This window comes from Empidonax traillii, unplaced genomic scaffold (assembly GCF_003031625.1).
Source record: "Empidonax traillii isolate 1590-97213 ecotype Southwest subspecies unplaced genomic scaffold, ASM303162v1 scaffold19:size3308961, whole genome shotgun sequence".
Classification (NCBI taxonomy): Eukaryota; Metazoa; Chordata; class Aves; order Passeriformes; family Tyrannidae; genus Empidonax; species Empidonax traillii.
In genome coordinates this window covers 1,489,537-1,509,012 of record NW_020955212.1, presented here as the reverse complement: position 1 = coordinate 1,509,012, position 19,476 = coordinate 1,489,537, and the positions used below count along the sequence as shown (strand labels likewise).

General features: G+C 37.8%; 1 protein-coding gene across 2 annotated transcripts; it reads right to left on the bottom strand.

The window, feature by feature from the left end:
- Nucleotides 1-205: 205 nt before the first annotated feature.
- TCAIM (T cell activation inhibitor, mitochondrial) lies at nucleotides 206-19,164 on the bottom strand. 2 transcript variants are annotated; one of them, XM_027897589.1, is made up of 12 exons: nucleotides 19,100-19,164; nucleotides 17,143-17,186; nucleotides 16,778-16,853; nucleotides 14,012-14,147; nucleotides 13,323-13,476; nucleotides 12,167-12,413; nucleotides 10,436-10,558; nucleotides 7,743-7,840; nucleotides 6,061-6,152; nucleotides 3,879-4,111; nucleotides 3,213-3,344; nucleotides 206-1,482 (listed from the first exon to the last, which is right to left on the bottom strand). In XM_027897589.1, exons 3-12 carry the CDS (start codon nucleotides 16,804-16,806, stop codon nucleotides 1,257-1,259), a joined length of 1,470 nt encoding a protein of 489 aa, XP_027753390.1. In that variant the 5' UTR covers nucleotides 16,807-16,853; nucleotides 17,143-17,186; nucleotides 19,100-19,164; the 3' UTR covers nucleotides 206-1,256. The 2 variants fall into 2 exon arrangements, with proteins under 2 accessions (XP_027753390.1, XP_027753399.1); XM_027897598.1 differs by lacking the exon at nucleotides 19,100-19,164 and having other exon boundaries at nucleotides 16,778-16,856; nucleotides 17,146-17,186.
- Between the last annotated feature and the right edge of the window lie 312 nt (nucleotides 19,165-19,476).

Sequence of the window (19,476 nt, the reverse complement as noted above, 5' to 3'; positions counted from 1 at the left end):
AAGTCCCAGCTTCTGCCTCAATGTTTTACCACACACACTTGAGATCACAGCAAGGGTTTTTGTTTTAAGTTTGAAAACATATCAAACAACATGACACTAAGCCTTTTAACAGGAGAAAACAGAGAACCACAATAATTTCCCTGCTCAATACAAATAAAAAGACAAGGTACGTAGGCATTTGACAATTCCCCCCCTTTTTTTTTTGCCAGTTATGATGAATTCAAGTGCAGAAATGTGAAGCAGTTGGTGTTTCTCAAAAGATATTTTGTAAAGTAGCAATCCAAATACCAAAATGCATGTTGGCATGTATTACAATGAAAAAGTGTTGACATACATTCACACTTTATTTCATGGGTTTTTTTCAAGGAATAAAGTACCAGTAAAGATCCCTTTGCTGTACTGCAAACTCCTTGTTCTTATTGAGAAATACTTACCCTTGCAGACAATCCCACACAAATCAACGCTTCCTTTTCTTAGATGTCACATTAAACTACTCAGGTTTTAAGTGTTGTAAATGGGATTTGCAATCTGTTATAGTGTAAGTAAAGAGGATTGTCTGTATTTATGGAGCAAATGCTGGAAAACAAAAAGAGAATGACATCTGCTTTAAAGTAACTGCAGACAGTACAACTGCCGTATTTTGGAATTCTAAGGCAACACTGTTGGACCAGCATATGAAACTCTGCTGTAGACACCAAGTTAATGTACTGCTTTCTTCAGCAAGGTAGAAATAATCTGTTGTTTTTTCCTTGCTTTTTTCCTTTTTCCTAATTCAGTAACAGGCAGCAGCAGGAAATGCCATCATTGCCAGCAGATTAATTTTGTACTGAGCATCTGCATTCAGTGAATCCCTTAAGATAACATATAAGGTCTGGCTTGAATAGCACCCTCTTAAAGGTGATCTATCTGGCAATATTCACATATATCAAAAATACACAAGCACATTTTTGCAGACTCATAATTTAATGTATTTTCAGAATTCACTACAAAAATGCAGTTTCACAACTGCTAACATACACTGGGACTTCTACAGTAGTATGGATAATGTACAAATGCCTTTTTCAGAACTACCAATACTGTGGCTTGTGCAAATTGTCTAGGACTCCTCCACTCCTTCTTGAGCAGCAGCTGGAAGAAAATTTGTACGTTGAATACTGATATCAAAATACAGATTTAAATAATTTACTCTTAAAAACATTCATATTTATAACCTCTTACAGAAAATAAACAATTCATCTGATTATCAGATATGTCCCTCAGTTTTTCCAGTTCCAAGGTATACACAGGTCTCCATCTTGCAGCACAGAGTAGAAATGTGAAATGCAAAGGTGCATGCCTTGTAGGTATGGCAGTGATTCTTCCAGCAGCCGCTTACAACAATCTATCATCTGTGCACTGGAAACACTCGGCTCCTTATACAGCCGGTCCAATGAGAATTTTTCAGTGGAAGTATCGATTAGCTCTTTTTCTGTAATCATCATCCTAGCAAATGAAGGCAACACACAGTGACAAAGTTAGAACTCAGCATCTTAAAAAAAAAAAAAAACACAAACACCAAACCACCTTGAAATAAGCATTTCAATATATATTGAATACATATTAAAATAGGAAATAATGAAATAAGTAGGTTATATGCATGTAAACAAACGTATCAATTAATGTACAGTTGGGAGACTTGAGATTTTTGTGCATGCTGATACCTGTGTCTACTCAGAAGTCAGACTGAACATTCTTTCATGACCATGGGCAAAAGCACACCCAGGGAGTCACATTTAAAAGCCTGCACCATGACATCTTTTTGCTCACTAAGTAAAAGGGGAAAATACCAAAATAAAAATCCTATAAAGCTCCTTTTTAATGTAAGGCATGCAAGTACTTAAATAATGAAAGTGTAAGTTTGAAGTATAAGATCATATTCGTAATTATTCCCATGTTCATAATTACACCAGTACTCTGTATGTCATCAAAACCAACAGTTGATAGGTACAGTCAATTGATGCACATCAGATGTGTTAGTAACTTCCTAAATGCAGAATTATATGGATCCAGTTGGACCGGACAATCTTAAAGGTCTTTTCCAACCTAGATGATTCTAAGAATACTGAATTCATAGTTTGTAGATGATTTTTTTTCCTTTCATCCCAGGGTGATAAGACACCACATGGCAAACTCGAACTACTCAGAAATAAAGTTAATGTGTAGAGTTAATTAAGTCACTGGAGCTGTGACTGATCAACTAACGCAGACAGTTCAAGCTCAGCAAGTCTCACTAGCTCAGGCACTGTGACACGCTAACACAGCTGTACTTTCCAGCCAGCCCGGCTACAGAATCAGCACCAGTGCTGCCCTACAACACAGACCCTGTGCCAGACTGGGGAGGTGAATCAGCCCAAGCCAAGCACGGACACAGCTACTGAGAACACATGAAAATACTATTGCAGGGCCTCGCCACCACTCTTTCCACAGCTCAGGATGGGATCTCAGTGCACTTGCACGGCACTGTGCTCTGCTGAGGCACTCAGATCACTGTACAAGAGCCCAGTCCACCTGGGATGACCTGAGACGGTGAGTTACCCTAGGGCAAGCCTGTCCTCTCTGTGGACCATATCCCCACCACCCTCCTGAGCGCCTTCCCTAATACTGAGGCACAAGCTGTCCTGTTCTGTGGAACCTCAGGCTCCCTTGAAGGAATTCAAGTTAGCTGGACACAGGGAGAACCCCTTGTTAGGTGCTAACTAACCTTTTTCTAAACTAACTGACAAACAACTAGAAGTAATGATTCTGCAGCTGTCTCAATATTTTTAGTTTAGATTTTACTGCTTTTTGTCACATCGTAATTAACATTAATAGAAGTTGTTGCTTATCTTATCCAATTAAAAGGTGTCTTCCTTAAAAAAAAAACTCCTTCCCTTTGGAAAGTAATTGTTAAAAAATTATGCAACTTTGTCTTGTAAGCAAAGATCTTTTATATCTGAATGAAGTTTCTACAAGGTGAAGGAGGGCATTTTCTAACAGCTGTTTTGTGTTCACTGAATGCCGTAATTCTTCACTTAGTAAAGCTGATGGTTAAAGTTCTGTTCTATAAACAGAAGATTTTTTCCACCAGAAGAGTATGAATACGTTCTTCAAAGTTCTCCTCCTCCTCCAAATAAAAAACGTGACATGCAAAGATTTTAATGAGCTAAAATGTATCAAGTCACACAAACACTTACTCCTCCTTCCTCTTCAGATTCTCTCTTGCTTCCTGTGCTTTGGCAATAATAAACCATTGAAGAGCTACTGGATCGCAGACCGTTGGGATCATAAAGTGTCCAAATTCATGTAAGCTTGGTGCATATCTGTCACTTATGAAACATGATGGAAGTAAAGAACAAGGAATAATTTTTTAATGCAAGTATTTCCATTAATTACTTTCAGAACGAATTCTGAAGATAAAAGAATATAAATTAATCACTATCAGAATAACTGGTAAAAAACTAATCAAGTTTGGTTCATGAGTCTGCAGAAACATAATACATAATTCTTTTTTAAAACTACATTTCAGAAACAACTGACAACAATACTTAAAAAATATGAACACCAGCACGAGAGCACAAAACTTTTGATTTACCCCAGCACAACACTGAAAAAATAAAGAGAGAACTTTGAGTCCAACTTGAATGAAATAAAGCAGGATTTTCTTCAGTCTGATTCCTTCTTAACCCACAAAAATGCACTTAAAACCTTCAGAAACAAAACGACTTTGACATAATGAAAATCTGAGATTATATTACTTTTCTTCTTAGTGAGAGCAATAATCAGGGTACCGAAAAAAAAAAAAAAAAAAAAAAAAAGAGTAAAAGCTCTGAAAGAAATAAACCTTTCCTGCAAATACCTACCTTTCCAGGATCATTTGCAAACCTCGCAGACTGCGAGGATGAAAAGGCAGTCTACTGTCACGTAATTTATTATAGAAAGCGTTCAGAGTCTCGTAGTACTCTTCTAGAGTCAACAAAGGTTGCAGTTCTTCAATATATATGACTTGTATGCCTCCCAGAAGTTCGCTTATCCGATCTTCCAAGAACAGCAGCCTTTTTTGAAGCTTATAATAATTTGGCAGTCTCTCAAAAATCTGTGCACACAGACAAAAAAAATCTCCTATGTCAGAGAGCATAAAATTAAATTTAATAAATTAAAAAAATAACAAAAAACAATAAAAGAGACACTTAACAATGCAAATACGGAACCCAAGGGGAAAAAAATAAAATCAAAGAATGCCAAAATTGAGAAATATCAAATATATACATTTGGGACTAAGATTGTAAGTATTTTTCATATTTATACTATAAAGGCACCAAGAGGGCATAAAAAGATGGATGAATGTCCTCTATATATACAGAAATTAACAGTCCCAGATAAAAAAAAATATAATCTTAAGCCAAAACAAAGCATTTGTTTTGTACCACAGTTATAGCGGTACAGCTATTCCTCAAACAATTGTCACTACTTACCATCTACCCTGTTATTACTATAACGTAGTTTTCCATTTAAAAAAAAAAGCTGCTACTGGAACAAGTCAAGTGATTTCAGAACATGTCTTAAAAAAACACAGGAGAGTAGCAGAAGCAGAACAGCTTTTGGCACAATAAAATTTATTGGTTCAGCACTTGCATTTATTACCGAGAAAAAAGGCAAAAATCCTCTAAATGTTGTACTTCTGAGGAAGCATTCTAGAGACTGACTTCGACAGCATCCTACTGCTTCCTTCTTCTAACAATTAGTAACAAAACCTGTTAGCACTCTGTTTTCTAAAATGGGGCAGAATTGGACAATTATGCCCTCTAAAAACCAAATCAACCCCATCAAGATTTTCACTGACTTTTTCTATGTAACATTTCACATGATCTTCAGCGCATTTTAAAATAGAAAGTCATTGATTTCAGGTTCAAATTTATACCTTTCTTTTGGACCATCACTACAATTAACTACACACATTTTCCCATCTGCATGGCATTTTGTGCAGATATATGGCCTCCTCTGAGAAACCCTTGGCAAAGTTAGAAAGACAGAGCATTTTTCTTTTCAAGGAAGATGAGAGTTTATTTTAGAATTCATCAGAACACTTTTATTCCAATGGCTATCAACACTCTCAAATCCGAAACTAGAAAGTTTTTTATTAAATTCTAGTTTCTCATGTAAGGCCTGAGTAAATCACTCACACTAACAAACCAGGGTTTGTTCTCTCCCTCAGTGACACATGTAGAGGCAAAAATTCAACCACCAGAGAAAGAAGACTGAGTGTCAAGTTTTCATATTATGCACTGACTGGACTAAAGAAATAGAATATTCTCATATTCTAGCAGGGTGAAATTTCCTACTATGAAATTCCATGAATTATCTCCTTTACAAAACAGTACTTTTTGATAGAATTATCAATAATATTTCAGCAACCAAGGTTAAAGAAAAATTACTGATGTGACATGATGATATCACTACAAATTTAATTTTTGGTTCTTTGCATATAATACTTTATCATTTAGAATGCCAGAAAGCTTATCAACTGAACCTTACACAATCAGCAGCAGAACTGACATAGTCACTAAAGATAAATTTCTGCAACATCCACATTAGCTGCCTAAAAGAACAAAATGGAGTGACAGGGTTGGTTAGCAGTCATTGACTGAAATCACCAGTTCACAATACCCTTTAAATCTCATATTTAAGAAAAATCTGAATAAAATTCATTAGTTCTTCATGGAAATGAGCTCTTTATGGATCACAAAATATTCTGCCAGTGCTTGTTGCACAGACTGGAACGGTGCAAAACAAATTAGTTTTCTTTGTATCTAATCAGGAGTAGTACTGACTTGTTAATGAAAGCAGCAGTAAAGAGCTGACAAAGACTGTTGCTAGTAACAGCATACTCAGGATTAAATTTAGAACGCAGTGATGCTAAACATAATAGTTAAGTGTTTGCTTTAAACTACTCCTCATTTATCTGCGCCTATTAGTATTTTTGTTATACTTTAAAAAAGGATGTCATAACAAAAGGCATTATCATTTACTCTGAAATCCTCTTACTTTGGTCCAGTGATGGTGAACATCCATGGTCCCCAGCATTATGTGTCCTGCTGCACTCATACCCGAGCAATCTGTAAATACCACCGTGTGCCCTAGAGATTGAACAAAGCTCTTTAGTAATTTGGGTTACTGCAATAATTCTCACAATGTATTTCTGCAGCACAAATGCACACGAGTAGATGCTTTTGTTGTTCTCAAAGTTTAAGAGAGATTCTTGAGAAGTCTAGTTTAAGAAATTTTTTTCATACAAACCTGACTTAACATTTGCCTTCTCCCAGTTTGAACTTGATAGTTTTTTAGATACTTGGATTTTTTTCTTATGACTACTTTTAAAATAAGAAAAAATCTCAGCAGACAGCATATTCAAAGAATCTGTACAAATAACACATACAGTAGGAAACGTTATATGCCTAAAGTATACATTAGGTAAGGTAAAAGTTGGTCAAATAACTATTAGCATAGTCATTCAACACTACTTTCACAGAACTCTCTGTAACATGCAGGCTGTAAGAATTTTCATTTCACATTAGATTTTCACTCTTCTTTTAAAGAAAAAATAGAGACAACATAAAAGGATAATTCCAGCTGTATTCTTAGGGTGATAAATCAGTTTTGAGTCTGAGAATGGTTTTTTAAGTGAAACAAAGATCCTCAAAAATTCTTTAGGGTAAGAGCACAGGCAACTAACTATTTATCAAAATAAGCTTCCACAAAAGTCCTCAGTGTGATGTACTAATCTATAAGACAAGGCTTAAAGGGAAGCTCTTGGTCTCAGAAATCAGTTTTCCAAAATCACAAAGAAAGAGCAACACTGACTTTAAGGCATCTAAGTCCATTCTTGTACCCTAAGGCAAGATCAACTGTACCTTTATAATTACTGACAGGTATTTGTCCAGCATATTATTAAAGATCTTCAAAGATGGAGACTACAACTGGTTCACAAGACAGACTTCTCCAACACTTTAAATCCTTAGCATGCTTAGGAAAAGAAACTAATTTGAAACCTGATACAATTTAAAACTACTACTTATTGTCCTACCCGCTGTCTTTTGACAAAGGATTAGGTGGACCCTCAAATGAAAGCATCTTAAAACTGACTATCTGCAGACAGGCATAAAATGTGGAATTACAATTAGAGGAAAGAGCTACTGCCACACGTCAAACTGCTGTATGAGAGGAATGGTAGGTCAGGTTTACAGAATATTTTAGTTTTTCTTGAGAAAATACCGACTTTAATATAGTTATTTTATGGAACACACGAAAGAAGAGAAAACATATACAATTTTAAAGGTATTCTTATAAGACCTCCTTATAATGACTTAGAGAGCTCCTCACATTTTTGTTTTGGATCTACCATGGGTAACAGTCTCCACCTTTTCAGAGGTTCAGACTAGATGTTTTACCTTCATTGTTAATATTAAGTCTGGTGCCTTCAACTCACTCTGTTTGCATTTATTAAACTATAAGCTGAGTGTAGCAAATATACTATAAGGCAAGGCCACATTAAAAAATACCCAGTAGCTTAAAAGTTCACATCAGCTTTTCAGTAAGCCTGGCAAGTTTATTTCTGCAGTTACGAAAGGCATTTATGAAAAGAACTGGAGCTCTGTTGTCACAGAAGACCCATGCTCATCTCTAAATGAATTCTACATTAGGATATATGAAACAAGCAACAGAAATACCTTTAACATTCTTTAATACTTCAGGTCGCTGTTGGACTAAGCGAGTCAGACTGTGTAGTTGGCTACAGCGGTGAGCAATACCCCAGCTTCTCTGCCACCTACATAAAAATGTAATTGAAAGCATTTAATTCTCAATATCATTTAAAAAAAAAAAAATCAATGAAGTTGAGATGTGGGTCAAAGCCTTACAACACACATAAAATAGCACTTCAACAGTAATAGAAGCAAGTGCTACCAAAAAGCTGTCCATGTTATTTGCTATTTGAACAGATAAAAAGTCTAAATAAAATTTGTGTTTTTTAATAATATTAAGTGTTTCTTAAAAAAAACAAAGAAAACCAATGACAGATATAAGAAAAACAAATACAAAATCCGGTAGACAGACCAGAACTTGCAAATCTCTTCCCCAATTAGAAGGGGTTTAGTAGGAAAACAGTGACAGACGACTCAGTATTTGGCTCAGTCATGGAGCATGCCGTTTGTTTGCACACTGTGTAATGTTTGTCCAGAGGAGCAAATACAGTATCTAAGGTGGTTTTTTTCTTTTTGATTTCCTAGCCCCAAACATTACTATGATTCCAGTGGAAAGTTGCTATGAATTATTTATATTTTACAGTGGAGTAATTTTTGTTAAACCATACAGGAGCCAGGTGTTACCTTGGTGACTTTAATATACGCAGTTTGGACATCTTTTCTATCACAGACAGATCAGATTTCTAACTAAATTGCAAAAACATTTAAATTGTGAAGTTGTCCTGGTGTATTGAAAAAATACACCCTTTTACAGAGCTGATATAAAACTGTCTCAAAGTAGGAAATCACTATTCACTTGTTGTGCTGGGTCTGTCTGGAATTGAGTTAATTTTCTTCACAGCACCCATCTTCTGCATTTTTTATTAAAACAGTGATCATAACACACCAATATTTTGTGAAGTGCTGGCTCAGTGTCCAGGTCTTCACTTTTTCTTCCAACTCTGCCCCTCAGCATCACCAAGTAAGTTGGGGTGGGCAAGATGCTGAGAGGGGACAAAATCATGACAGGTGACTCCAACTAACCAAAGGGTTATTCCAGACCGTATGTTGTGTTCAGCAATAAATGCACTGGGAACAGAGAAGGAAGGAGGGATCCTCATGATTATGGTGTTTGTCTTCCCAAGCAAGCATCACACATACTGAGGCCCTGCCTTCCATAATGGGTTAAACACCTGCCTCCCACAGGGGAACAATTAATTAATTCCTCCTTTTGCTTTGCTTGAACTCACAGCTTTGCTTCACTAGTAGAACTTCTACTTTAATCCACAAATTTTGTTGGTTTTGCTCTTCCTTTTCTCTTTCTCCCATCCCGCTCGGGGTGTATCAAGTGGCTGTGTGGGGACTTAACTGCTGGCTGAGGTCAACCCACATTATCTCATTTGGGGAAACTTAACTGGCAAAACCTCACTCTTCGGGATGCAGGAAATGGCACTACGCCACAGCACTTGTGAGGCAATTTAATCTAAGTAATTCAAATAACTACTTAACTGTTACCTAGCAATATCACTTTGCTTTCAGCAGCACCAGACAGGAATATAAAAAGGTGGCATCTCTTCAGCTGTCCTAAACTTATACATGGAATAAAGCCAATGACCCAGTTAATTTTCAGACCTCTGTGAACACTGGCATTAGGCTGCAGGATCACAAGCAATAGTTTCCTATTAAGATACCGGTTTGTCAGATTTCCAACACGCACATTCTTTTCTGAATTATAACAATATAACTCGTGGAAGGTTAATAACTCTGCATGGAACACAAATAGTTTTAGTGAATTTTAAAAGCACAAACTATAAGAAAATTAGATATAAGCAATGAATTAAATCAAATGCACGAGTTTAATACTGGAGACTGCTTCAGAATCTTAAAAACCCTCACCACAGCACAGTTGCAGAGGATTAGAAATTTTGTTCAAAAAAACTGGCTTCAGCTTAAAGGAAGCCAGGGCCTTTTACAGGGTGAAAGGACAAAAGCATGATTTCAGAGGCTCCAACTCTCTATTTTCCTTGAAAAATAGACTGGCCCTTGAAATAATCCCCCAAAGTTAATTTTTCCATCAGTGAATACCTTCACTGCCATTTTCCCACCCTGAATATCTCATTTCAGAACATCCTCAGTCAAAGGCACAAAATTTAAAAAGGGATTGCAAATTATTTTCTGGAAAATATTCTGAAGAATCAAAATCTTCAGCTACACTCAGCCCTTCCAAGGAAACAAATCTCCTCCTACTCTGGAGGGTGGGTAACAAAGCACTAGAAAGAACATTTTTATTAATCATTCACACAATATGTACAAAGAGCAAAGCTGCATTTCACTGCCAGCCTAGTGATCTTTGTAGATATTAACTTGAATTCAGGAAAAGCAATTTTAACCAGCAAAATACCACCCAAACTAACACATATGCACAGATTCTATTTCTATTTATGCGTTTGCCTCAGCTGGAGTCTACAATTTTACTTACAAATACGAGATCTCTAGGAGCAGATTGTAACTTTTGTCCCAAAAGAATTCTTTAACAAAAATATTCAATGCAATAACACTTTTTCATCTATGAAATATAGCTTTTTTGTTGAAACAATTCTTTAAACCTCATGAGGTAGAATTAGATAACATTTCCTTGATTTGATTGTCTTAATCCAAGTCCAACTGATCTAATTTATTACCTGATATCTGAGAGCTGGAGTTCATGACAAAGTTCAAATTTTAAACGTTCTAATTCTTTCCTAAGAGGCAAACTCTTTTTGAGCTTTTTTACTGCACTTGCTCCATTATCATCCAGCCAGGATCTGAAAGAGGAGGAAAAAAAGCTCAGCAGTAGAAGCATGCTGCTGTATTACCTTTTATTCAAACAGTACAGGTAACTGAATTTTAACTGCTAACGTAAAAAGGTTTTATTTCAAATTAAAGGTAAAGGGATTTTTTTTTTTTTAAATAGAGGATAGAAACTGAAATTGTTGAATGCTGCACCTGAAGATATCTACAAAGGAAAACCTGGCATTTAATGTCTTTGAAGGGGACTAGGGAATCAAATGGAACCAAAAGACATTGACAGCGTAAACTGTAAGACTTTAAGGTATGAAAGGGGTAGAGCAGCAGATCAGTGTGACTTCAGGGGGCAGCTTCAGAACTTTGTGCTTTAATGAAAGAAGCTTCCATGCATCTGCCCTTAAAAAAAAGAGTCACAACAAAGCCCAACGAAAAACCCAACTAAAGTGATCATAGTAGACTGTCAAATACAAGAGGTTGTACTAGAGGGTTAGGTTAGGTAACTTTTACAGAGCTGACACAGACATAGATTAAACGGGTCAAAGTTTTATAGTTTTTTTGCCAATAATTACAACCAGACAAACATGACTCATTGAGTACATCTAAAATTTCAATCAATAAACAATTTTATTTATAGGGTTACTCTTTAAGAGATTTAGCCTTTGTTCGTAGCATAAACTTATTTCCATACTCTTTTTTTTTTTACAAATACTTCCATTCTCATACTGCATTCTAAGCAAACAAATTCAAACTCAAGTAAAAAGAGAGGACCAATGCCAAATGGATAGGTATTAAAAGGAGACTGTTAATATGTAACTGTTCCTGGCATTTCTTGTATATGTGTAAAACTAAGGAAAAATATTCTCTAGTATGTTAAATTTCAGTTAAGCGTTTTACAATTGCACATGTTACAGCAGCTTTTTTTGTGAGGTGGTATGCAGGACGAGGGGTATGCTTTCTTCTGTAGATCCTTCCAACACAGTCCTGCATTCATTTCAAATGGCACAAAGTTACAAAAAGTTTTTCAAGACCACAAAACGTGTATGTGCCCCAAAATGAGCACTAACTTCTAATACACAACATGCTACCTTTAATGCCAGTTCAGTACTTATAACTGCATCAATTTAAATATTAAGGTTGGCATGCTGAACAACAAATGAGGACCACAACACCAAGATATCTGGCAAATTAAAACCTTTTAACCTTGGTTTTCATGTATTATCTCCCACCCCCACCGGAACCTGATAATGAAAGAGTAACAATCAAGTTAGGAGTTAGTTAGAAGTACTGTAAGAGGTAAGGAGCTATTTGGAGCAAGTAGACCTTCTGTCTCCTTCTGAATTGCCACCAATATTCCACAAATCTGAAAAACTAAATGAACCAAAACTGGATTGACCAAACATGACTGCTGGGCAAAGACACAAGAATGCCTCAGCTTAGCTGGCATTACAGTTATCCCAGGAGCTCATTACAACTCTCTTTAATTATAAAAAGCATGACAAAATTACATGTTGGACAATAAAGTTTTGTATTGTTCAGAATGCTTATTGCTTGTCTTTTAAGAACTCGGCATTAGAATAAGACCAATTTAGGTTACAAAATTTCTGTTCAATGAAAGCATTACATACATTAAAGTTGTTTCCATTCTCTGGGCTTGCTCTAGTTCCTCCTCAGGATCCTTGAATCCAGTAAACGAATAATAAGTCTTATCCCATTTGATAGGTCTGTTCACTGTGCTTTTTGCTTCCTTGTGTGGCTGAGAATCCACATTCAAGTTTTGAATATGCTCTGTAGATAAACTGCAGGAGTTGAGAATATCTAATACTGTGCTCAGGAGATCCCTAGTACGTAATGTAAAACTGACTGCTCGAAACCCTGCAAAATACAAGTATAATTTAATTAAAATTATTTAAAATGCATTCACATTTCTTTCCTCTTACACCAGAAACCAAACAAGGACAGATAGTTGGAAATTGTTATGATACTGTTATTTCAGTACTCACTGCAAAATTTACGTGGGGTTTAACTATGTCTCTTCAGAGCTACTGGGCCAAACTGCCCCGTTAAAAAGCAAGCTTTTGACTCAAGAGCAAAAGACAGCTTCCACTTCAAATGTTACATTACGTAGATTGAACATAAAACTACTATTTTCTTGAAAAACAGTATGATTTTATTTTCTAGGACCTAGCACTTGGGTCCCTCACAATTTGCTCAAGTGTTTTAACTGTCAGGATATAGAATGTAAAACTCATCTGTCAGGTAAGGCATATTGCTACACTAGAGACAAATAAAATTAACCATAAACAATATTCCAAATTTGGCAATATTATTTGTAGTCTCAAAGATAAGCGACAATGTGGTAAACTGAAGCTATAGATACCATACAGCTTCTGCTTTACAGAACAAGTTCCTATCGATCCTACAAGTATCCTGACATTGTGTACTACGTGTTAATTGCAATGAGGACAAGGACCCAACTGTTGTTCCAGTTAAACATGACAATGGTATTAAAAGCAGAAAAATTATCATTTACATCTACCTATGTTTTTTACCTGCTCCTACTGTAACTTGACCTCAACTCTGCAATTTCTCATTCTTTCAATGCTTTTAAAAGCTTAAGATGTTTAATTATTTGGGATGGTCCCAGCTGTCTGACCTAATACATATTTTCATGGTTTGACAGGATTTTGTTCAGTTGAGAAGTCTTTATGACTGCACAAGGCTAAGTAATGGTTGGAAAGAATTTAAATACAGGAAGATACATTCTGCACGATATAAAAGCACCTGAAGCACTGAAGGATTCTTGAACATTAGAAGAGTTTGGTTCTGTTTCTCTTACATAAAAAGTAAGCTGAGTTGGCTTCAAGTAACGAAATCCTGGTTTCTGTAGGTTCTCCAAGTAGCCGTTTAACCTCTTCAGAGAGTTTTCATTTACTTCCTATTTAAAAACAAAAACAAACAAAAAAACATTACAGATGATGAATTTGGTAATTTTTCATTTAAACCTTTTTAATCTTACAGGCAGAATTAGTTTTTACAAAATGCCAGTTGCTCTTAGCAATAGTTATACAGTTCATATTCTTAGCATTAACAATTGTCTTGCATTAATAAATCTGTATGATGTGCATACCTGTACACTCCAAAACCACATTTAAGGCTTTCAAGCTTAAAGAAATCCACCGATTCAAATATAATGCACAGCATTTCAAAGTAATAAAGTAGTATGTATTATAAATTAGGAGGATTCAGTATTTTATTTAGAACAATTAGAAAATATGAGTAATAAATAGTATTTAGGATGCTTAAGGGCTCTATCCTTGCTAAAAATAAAGAAAGTGCATCTTTTTGTTCCGTGGTAACAACCATATTAAATTCTAACACCATGTTTGTCCCTCTCAGAGCAGGAAAACTAGAAAATTTCCATCCTTAATATATGAAATATTTACAAAGAAAGCATACTTAAAGATTTTTACCCTCTCTTTGGGATGCTGGCCAAAGAAATCTGGATGTACAGCAAAATAGAAAGGTCTGAGAGCATTGATGGCATCAGCTCCTGACAAAGTTCTTGCCTGAAGAACACACTGTAGCAATATCTTGTCCAGACATAACCTAATAAAGTAATAAAATATTTATGTACGATGCAATCAATCAAGTGACAAAACAAACTACATTAGAATGTGACAGAATTGAGTAAATGTTCACAACTGCAAGTATAATTTAAAATTGATATCAGCAGTCTGAGTTCTGGATTTTCCCCCTTAGGATTCACAAAGCTGTATTTCGACAGACCCAATCCAACAGCTTCTAGAGATGGTGGATGCTAATGGCTGATTAAAGACATGTAAATAAGTACAGTAACTTTTCCCTCTTCTTTCTCAGAGAAAAATTCCCCAGTCAAGAAGTTCAAATTGCAAATACTGGTTTTAGTGGTATTTTTTGTAGGTATTGCTGATGCTGCTCTTAAAAGCCAGTCCTTATATATTTTCAAACCTCCACGTTAAAAGCCAAACCTAGTATTTTTCAAGCAGTGCCAAAAGAATATTAGATTTTACCCAGGAATAATAATCACAATTCAGTCAAAAAAAGTTCTACATTAGTTTCTGAGTTTCCCATATTTGTGTCCATTACAAAAAAAAAAAAAAAAAAGAAAAATCTACTTTCTTAAACACCCTTTTGTAGAAAACATCAAATAAGAAGACAATACTTATTCGTCCCTTAATCTTCACTGAATTAGAAGAAACAAGGACTAAAGAAATTTCAGTGGTAGGAAACAAAGATTGCTTCATCTAAGATTAGAAGGAAAAATTAGGTTGAAGAAGTTCTGCGAAGCTCAGAAAGCACAAATTATTCAATACCTGCAATTATGCAGAAATTAAACAACAGTTCTATAACAAGCACACTTGTGTAACAGAGGATTGAAATGGAAAAAAAAACAAGTTCTGCATTAAAGACTAACAAAATTTCCTGCCACAGCTCAAAGGTGATATTCAGGTTTAGCAAACTGATTACCAAGAGACAGTACATATAAAAGCAACAAGAAAGTGTGAATTGGTAAATATTCAATAATAGGTTTCTCCTTCAGCTGATTTCACAAGCTAACACACAACAGGCCATTTTCTGTGATTAATGTTTACTTTAGTTTGCGACTCAGAAGGGCAGAGACTCTGCTCTGTTAAGCATTAGAATGCTGTTTCACTCCTCACAGTATTATTCAAACTGCAAACCCTAAATATGTGGCAGACTAGAGACAAAGGTGCTTTCGATTCACATAAAACTATTAACTTTATTAATAATAGTTAGCAGGACTGTTTCACAGCTATTTGTTCAACATCCTGGACCAAATAACCAGTGCTCAGTGATGCAGGAAAAACATCTCTAGTAGACCTGGCAAGAAAGGAAGCAAAGCCCACTGCGTACATGTCCGCTTGGTCCTATGTTCTAGGTTTGAAAAGGCCAAAATAATTGTCTTGCTGGCAAAAAAAAAATAAAAGCAGATTTTTTTTTTTTTTAGCAAGTGGAAACAGAATAGTAAAAGAAAAATATTTCTTTCCAGCAAAGGAAAAATAGTAAATTAATCAGTTATCTATCTGAGAACAGTTTTGAGTAAAAGCTATGCAAAAAAATTCACATCCTCCTAGACCTCGCCAGGAGGAAGAAGAGCTCAGTTCACTGTTCACTTATACACCATTCCCCACATCCACTCTCAAGCTACATTGCATGTTGTTTCCAATAGTTCAGGAAAAAAGTTCGAACCCACATAGAAACTATTAATCATACTTCCAAGTTTATTAATCATAAAGTTCCACCTGCTATTCTAAAAGAAAAATGGCCAAGTATGGCTAACTTTAGTTCCCTTGTTTTCTGTCTAAACAACACTGTCATGCTAGTAGGAAGGCTCTGGATTCCAGCCAGAAGTCTATTTTGAACTTGCTTAAAAGAGAAATGCTCAAAGGCCAAAATTAGTCTGCGTGACAGAAGGAAGAATTCATTCAGTGAAGGTGAAAGACAGGCATCTTTCAACTGAAGTGACAAAATAAGTGAACTAAAATGGATTTAGAGAGCTAAAATGCAAGAAAGATGTTTACGGCTCCACTCACAAGGAACAAGGACTGTTCCAAGAGGTTCATTTAGATCTGAAGAGCAGAGAAAGGCTTTGTATTAAAATCAAGGTCAAAACCACTTTGAGGACAGTGTCTCCACTTCATGAAAGACATGAAACACAATCTCTACTACAACACATTATCCAATCACACTCTAGGGCTGATTTAATTTATTGATTAAATAATTCCCTCCAGCTTTCTTTTTCTTCACATCTCTCTGAAGCTTAACTTTTTGGCTTATAGTTCTGGCACTGAAAAGCTTGGCTAAATTAAGCTCATAGTTATAGACATATTCACACATTTTGAAACACTGAGCTTTAATAACTCAGTAGTGCAGTAATATACTGGACATCATATTCACATTTGGACTACCCCTTCTCATAATTAAGCTATTTTAAACCCCTTGTTTTGTTGAGAGCCTTTTTAGGGTCTCACTGGAGGACAGGCATATGGCTTCTGGGAATTTTCAGCTGTGGATGCTCTGCTGAAAGCTTCAAGCTGTAAAGATGAGAACATCAAAGAAATGAGCACTAAACACAAATACCAAACCAGTTTCACATATATGCAAGTCATATACAAAAACATACATATATACATATACATATGCTAAAGACGAATTAAGTCAGCAACATGCCATACCTTCTCACGGTTCTCAAGCAGCAAAACATTTCAGCAACTCAGTAGTCAAGCCAAATTTCAGCCATCCACTAACTCACTTAAAAAAAAAAAGGAAAAAAAAAATCCTGTTAAGTAATGGAAAGGGATATTTTCCCCTGCTACTTATCAGTGCATTCTCTAAATCTTAAGTGGTAACTTTCAAAGTCACAAAAGTAAAACAAAACTGAGCAACCACACATAAAATCTAAAGGTTTGTGTAAGAATGTTTTCAGTTTCCTCTACTAACAGAGAGTCTTGCCAACATTAAGAGTTGTTACTGTATTTTGCTTTGAGGATGAATATTTAAAGGCATTCCAGTTAGGAAATAAAAACACTCTAAAAATTATCTGTGGACAATGTTTCCTGCTCTTCCTGATGTTCAAGTTTTGTTTTGAATAAAAACAAAAAACCAGAAGCTTTCTTTAAGTACTAACACACACAAGCTCATAGAATTCCATGTAATTTTTTACAAAGTTTGAAACTCTCAAACAAACGATAATACTTTAAAATGTACATGCCAACTACTTTTTGGAAGCATAATATAAAAACAAAACGAAAGACATTGTCTTACAACAGTGCCTGGAAATCTTTTATCAAAAGTTGGCTGGCATTCATAAAAATGAATTAGCATTTTTTACCACAAACTTCTGCACTAAGCAACTGTAGCTCAGAGTTTTCCAACAACTGACAAAACACTGGGCATGTCAGAGGGCAAACATGCACCTAATCATTAGGGATTATGAGGGAAGCTCTCTATTGGCAATGTTTTCTTCTATGTTTTCACGCACTCTTTTTAAAAAAATATACTTTTCTTTGCACTTTTCAAAACAACATGCCTGCTAAGTATGATGCTTTAAAAGCTGAGATGAGCAGTTATCAGAGAAACACCATCCATGTTCCAATACAGTGTGACAGTTCCTATGAGCCCCTTGCAAAACACTTGAAGTTTTACAACTTACTAATAAAAACTTACTTAACCAAGAGGCTGTTTTACTAGAAACAGATAGTGGGAGAAAAAAATATGGTGGGCTAAAATAACCCCAGAATACTCAATATTTTTTGTCTTCTGATTTTTAGCTAGGTGGGCAAGACAGTAATAATGTATGGCATTTTTAGTGTCCGTAACAACAGTCTTAATCATAAACTCAGTTAAATACATTAACAAGCTCTCTGGTAATAAAAGTTTTCTCTCTCTGTAATTTTAGCTTCAGGCGTTTGGGCAGAGGATGGAAGAAAACCCAACAGTCTCACTTAATCCGCGGTGACGCTTTATATAACCAGACAAAAGCATCATTGTTTCTTGCTTCGAATGCTCTATTAACCACTTAGAAATTGGTACACTGCTTAGTTAAAAAACAAAATCTCCTGGTCTTGACCAAGTTCCACCTGCACCCCACCTCAAAGTCACTAACAATTCCTAACACAGAACAAAATATTAATCATGTTGCAGTCACTTCGCAAAACGCTTTGGCAACCAGGCGTTGGCACATCGCTGCTATCTCACCTCGGGCCCAGGGTGTCTATTTCGGGTGCTCACCTATACCCGAGGCGGCACCGAGGAAAAAGACTAAAAGTAAACAAGATGAGAGCGGCTCAGAAAATAAGCTCGGGCCAACCTGACTCGCTCGCTGCTTGAAAGGAAACAGTGGCCCGACCACAGGGACAATTTTAACTACTGAAAACAGAGCCCTGGTAGAATTCACCTTAAGATTCACTAGAGAAAAGGTGCTCCCAGGAAACGGCAGAGCCGACAGTCCCCGGCTCGCGGGCCTTTCGCACCCTTCAACGATAAGGTGCGGAATAAGGGGCCACCGATCCCGAGGCGAGCTCGAGCGGGCAGAGCCGAATCGAGCCGAGTCCGGCCGAGGCGAGCTCGAGCCGGGGAGAGCCGAGCCGAGCCGAGCCGAGCCGAGCGCGGTCCAGCCGAGCCCAAACCGAGCGGCGCCGACCCGGCCCGATCCGACCGCCAGTGCCGCCGGCCGGGCCCGCGCGTGCCCAGACGCAAGTACGGCCCGCGCGTGCCGGCGCACGGGCACGCTCCGGCCCCGGCCGCGGCCCGTGCCCCCCGCCCCGCCGGCGGAGACAGGGCCACGGAGCCCGGCCCGGTCTCAAAGCATACACCCCTGCCACCCCCCCACCGCCCGGGCTCGGCCTCGCACCGTCCTCCGGCCGCCGGTCGCCGCTGTCCGAGCGGGCCCCCCGAGCAGGAGGGCAGTGAGGTCGCGCTGCTTTCCTCGATCCCCTCCTCCCCTGGCCTCCCCTCGAGGAGAGGCGCGGCGAGACCGCCGGCCCGGTCCCGCTTACCGTCGCGGCCGGACGGCGCCCACCGGGGCTCGGCCCCATCGCCCCCGCCGAGGCCCCTCAGGGGGCGGGGCTGGGGATTCCCGCCGGGGGCGGGGCCGAGCGGGTGGGCGTGGCACCAGAAGGGGGCGTAATACTCGGCAGTGGGCGTGGCCTCCCCGGGGCGGGCAGCGCTCTCCCTCCCGAGCCCCGTTCGCGCAAGCGCACCCGCAGGCCCCGCCCCTCGGGCCCGCCGTGGGAAGCGGCTCATTCCCATTCCAGCGGGTGTGTCCCGGGCTGGATAGCTGTGATAGCAGCAGTTCGTCAGGCACACAGAAGAGAAAACCCACGGCACAAGAAACATCTGCCGTTCTGCAGAGGGCACGGGAGCGGTTTATCCA

Coding starts and splice junctions, on each gene's coding strand:
- TCAIM (XM_027897589.1), bottom strand. CDS start 16,806: ATGTTTTGCTGCTTGAGAACCGTGAGAAG. Junction 10,559..12,166: donor AGAATGGAAACAACTTTAAT/GTATGTAATGCT, acceptor CTCCTCTTTCAG/ATCCTGGCTGGATGATAATG. Junction 6,153..7,742: donor AGTATTAAAGAATGTTAAAG/GTATTTCTGTTG, acceptor TTCAATCTCTAG/GGCACACGGTGGTATTTACA.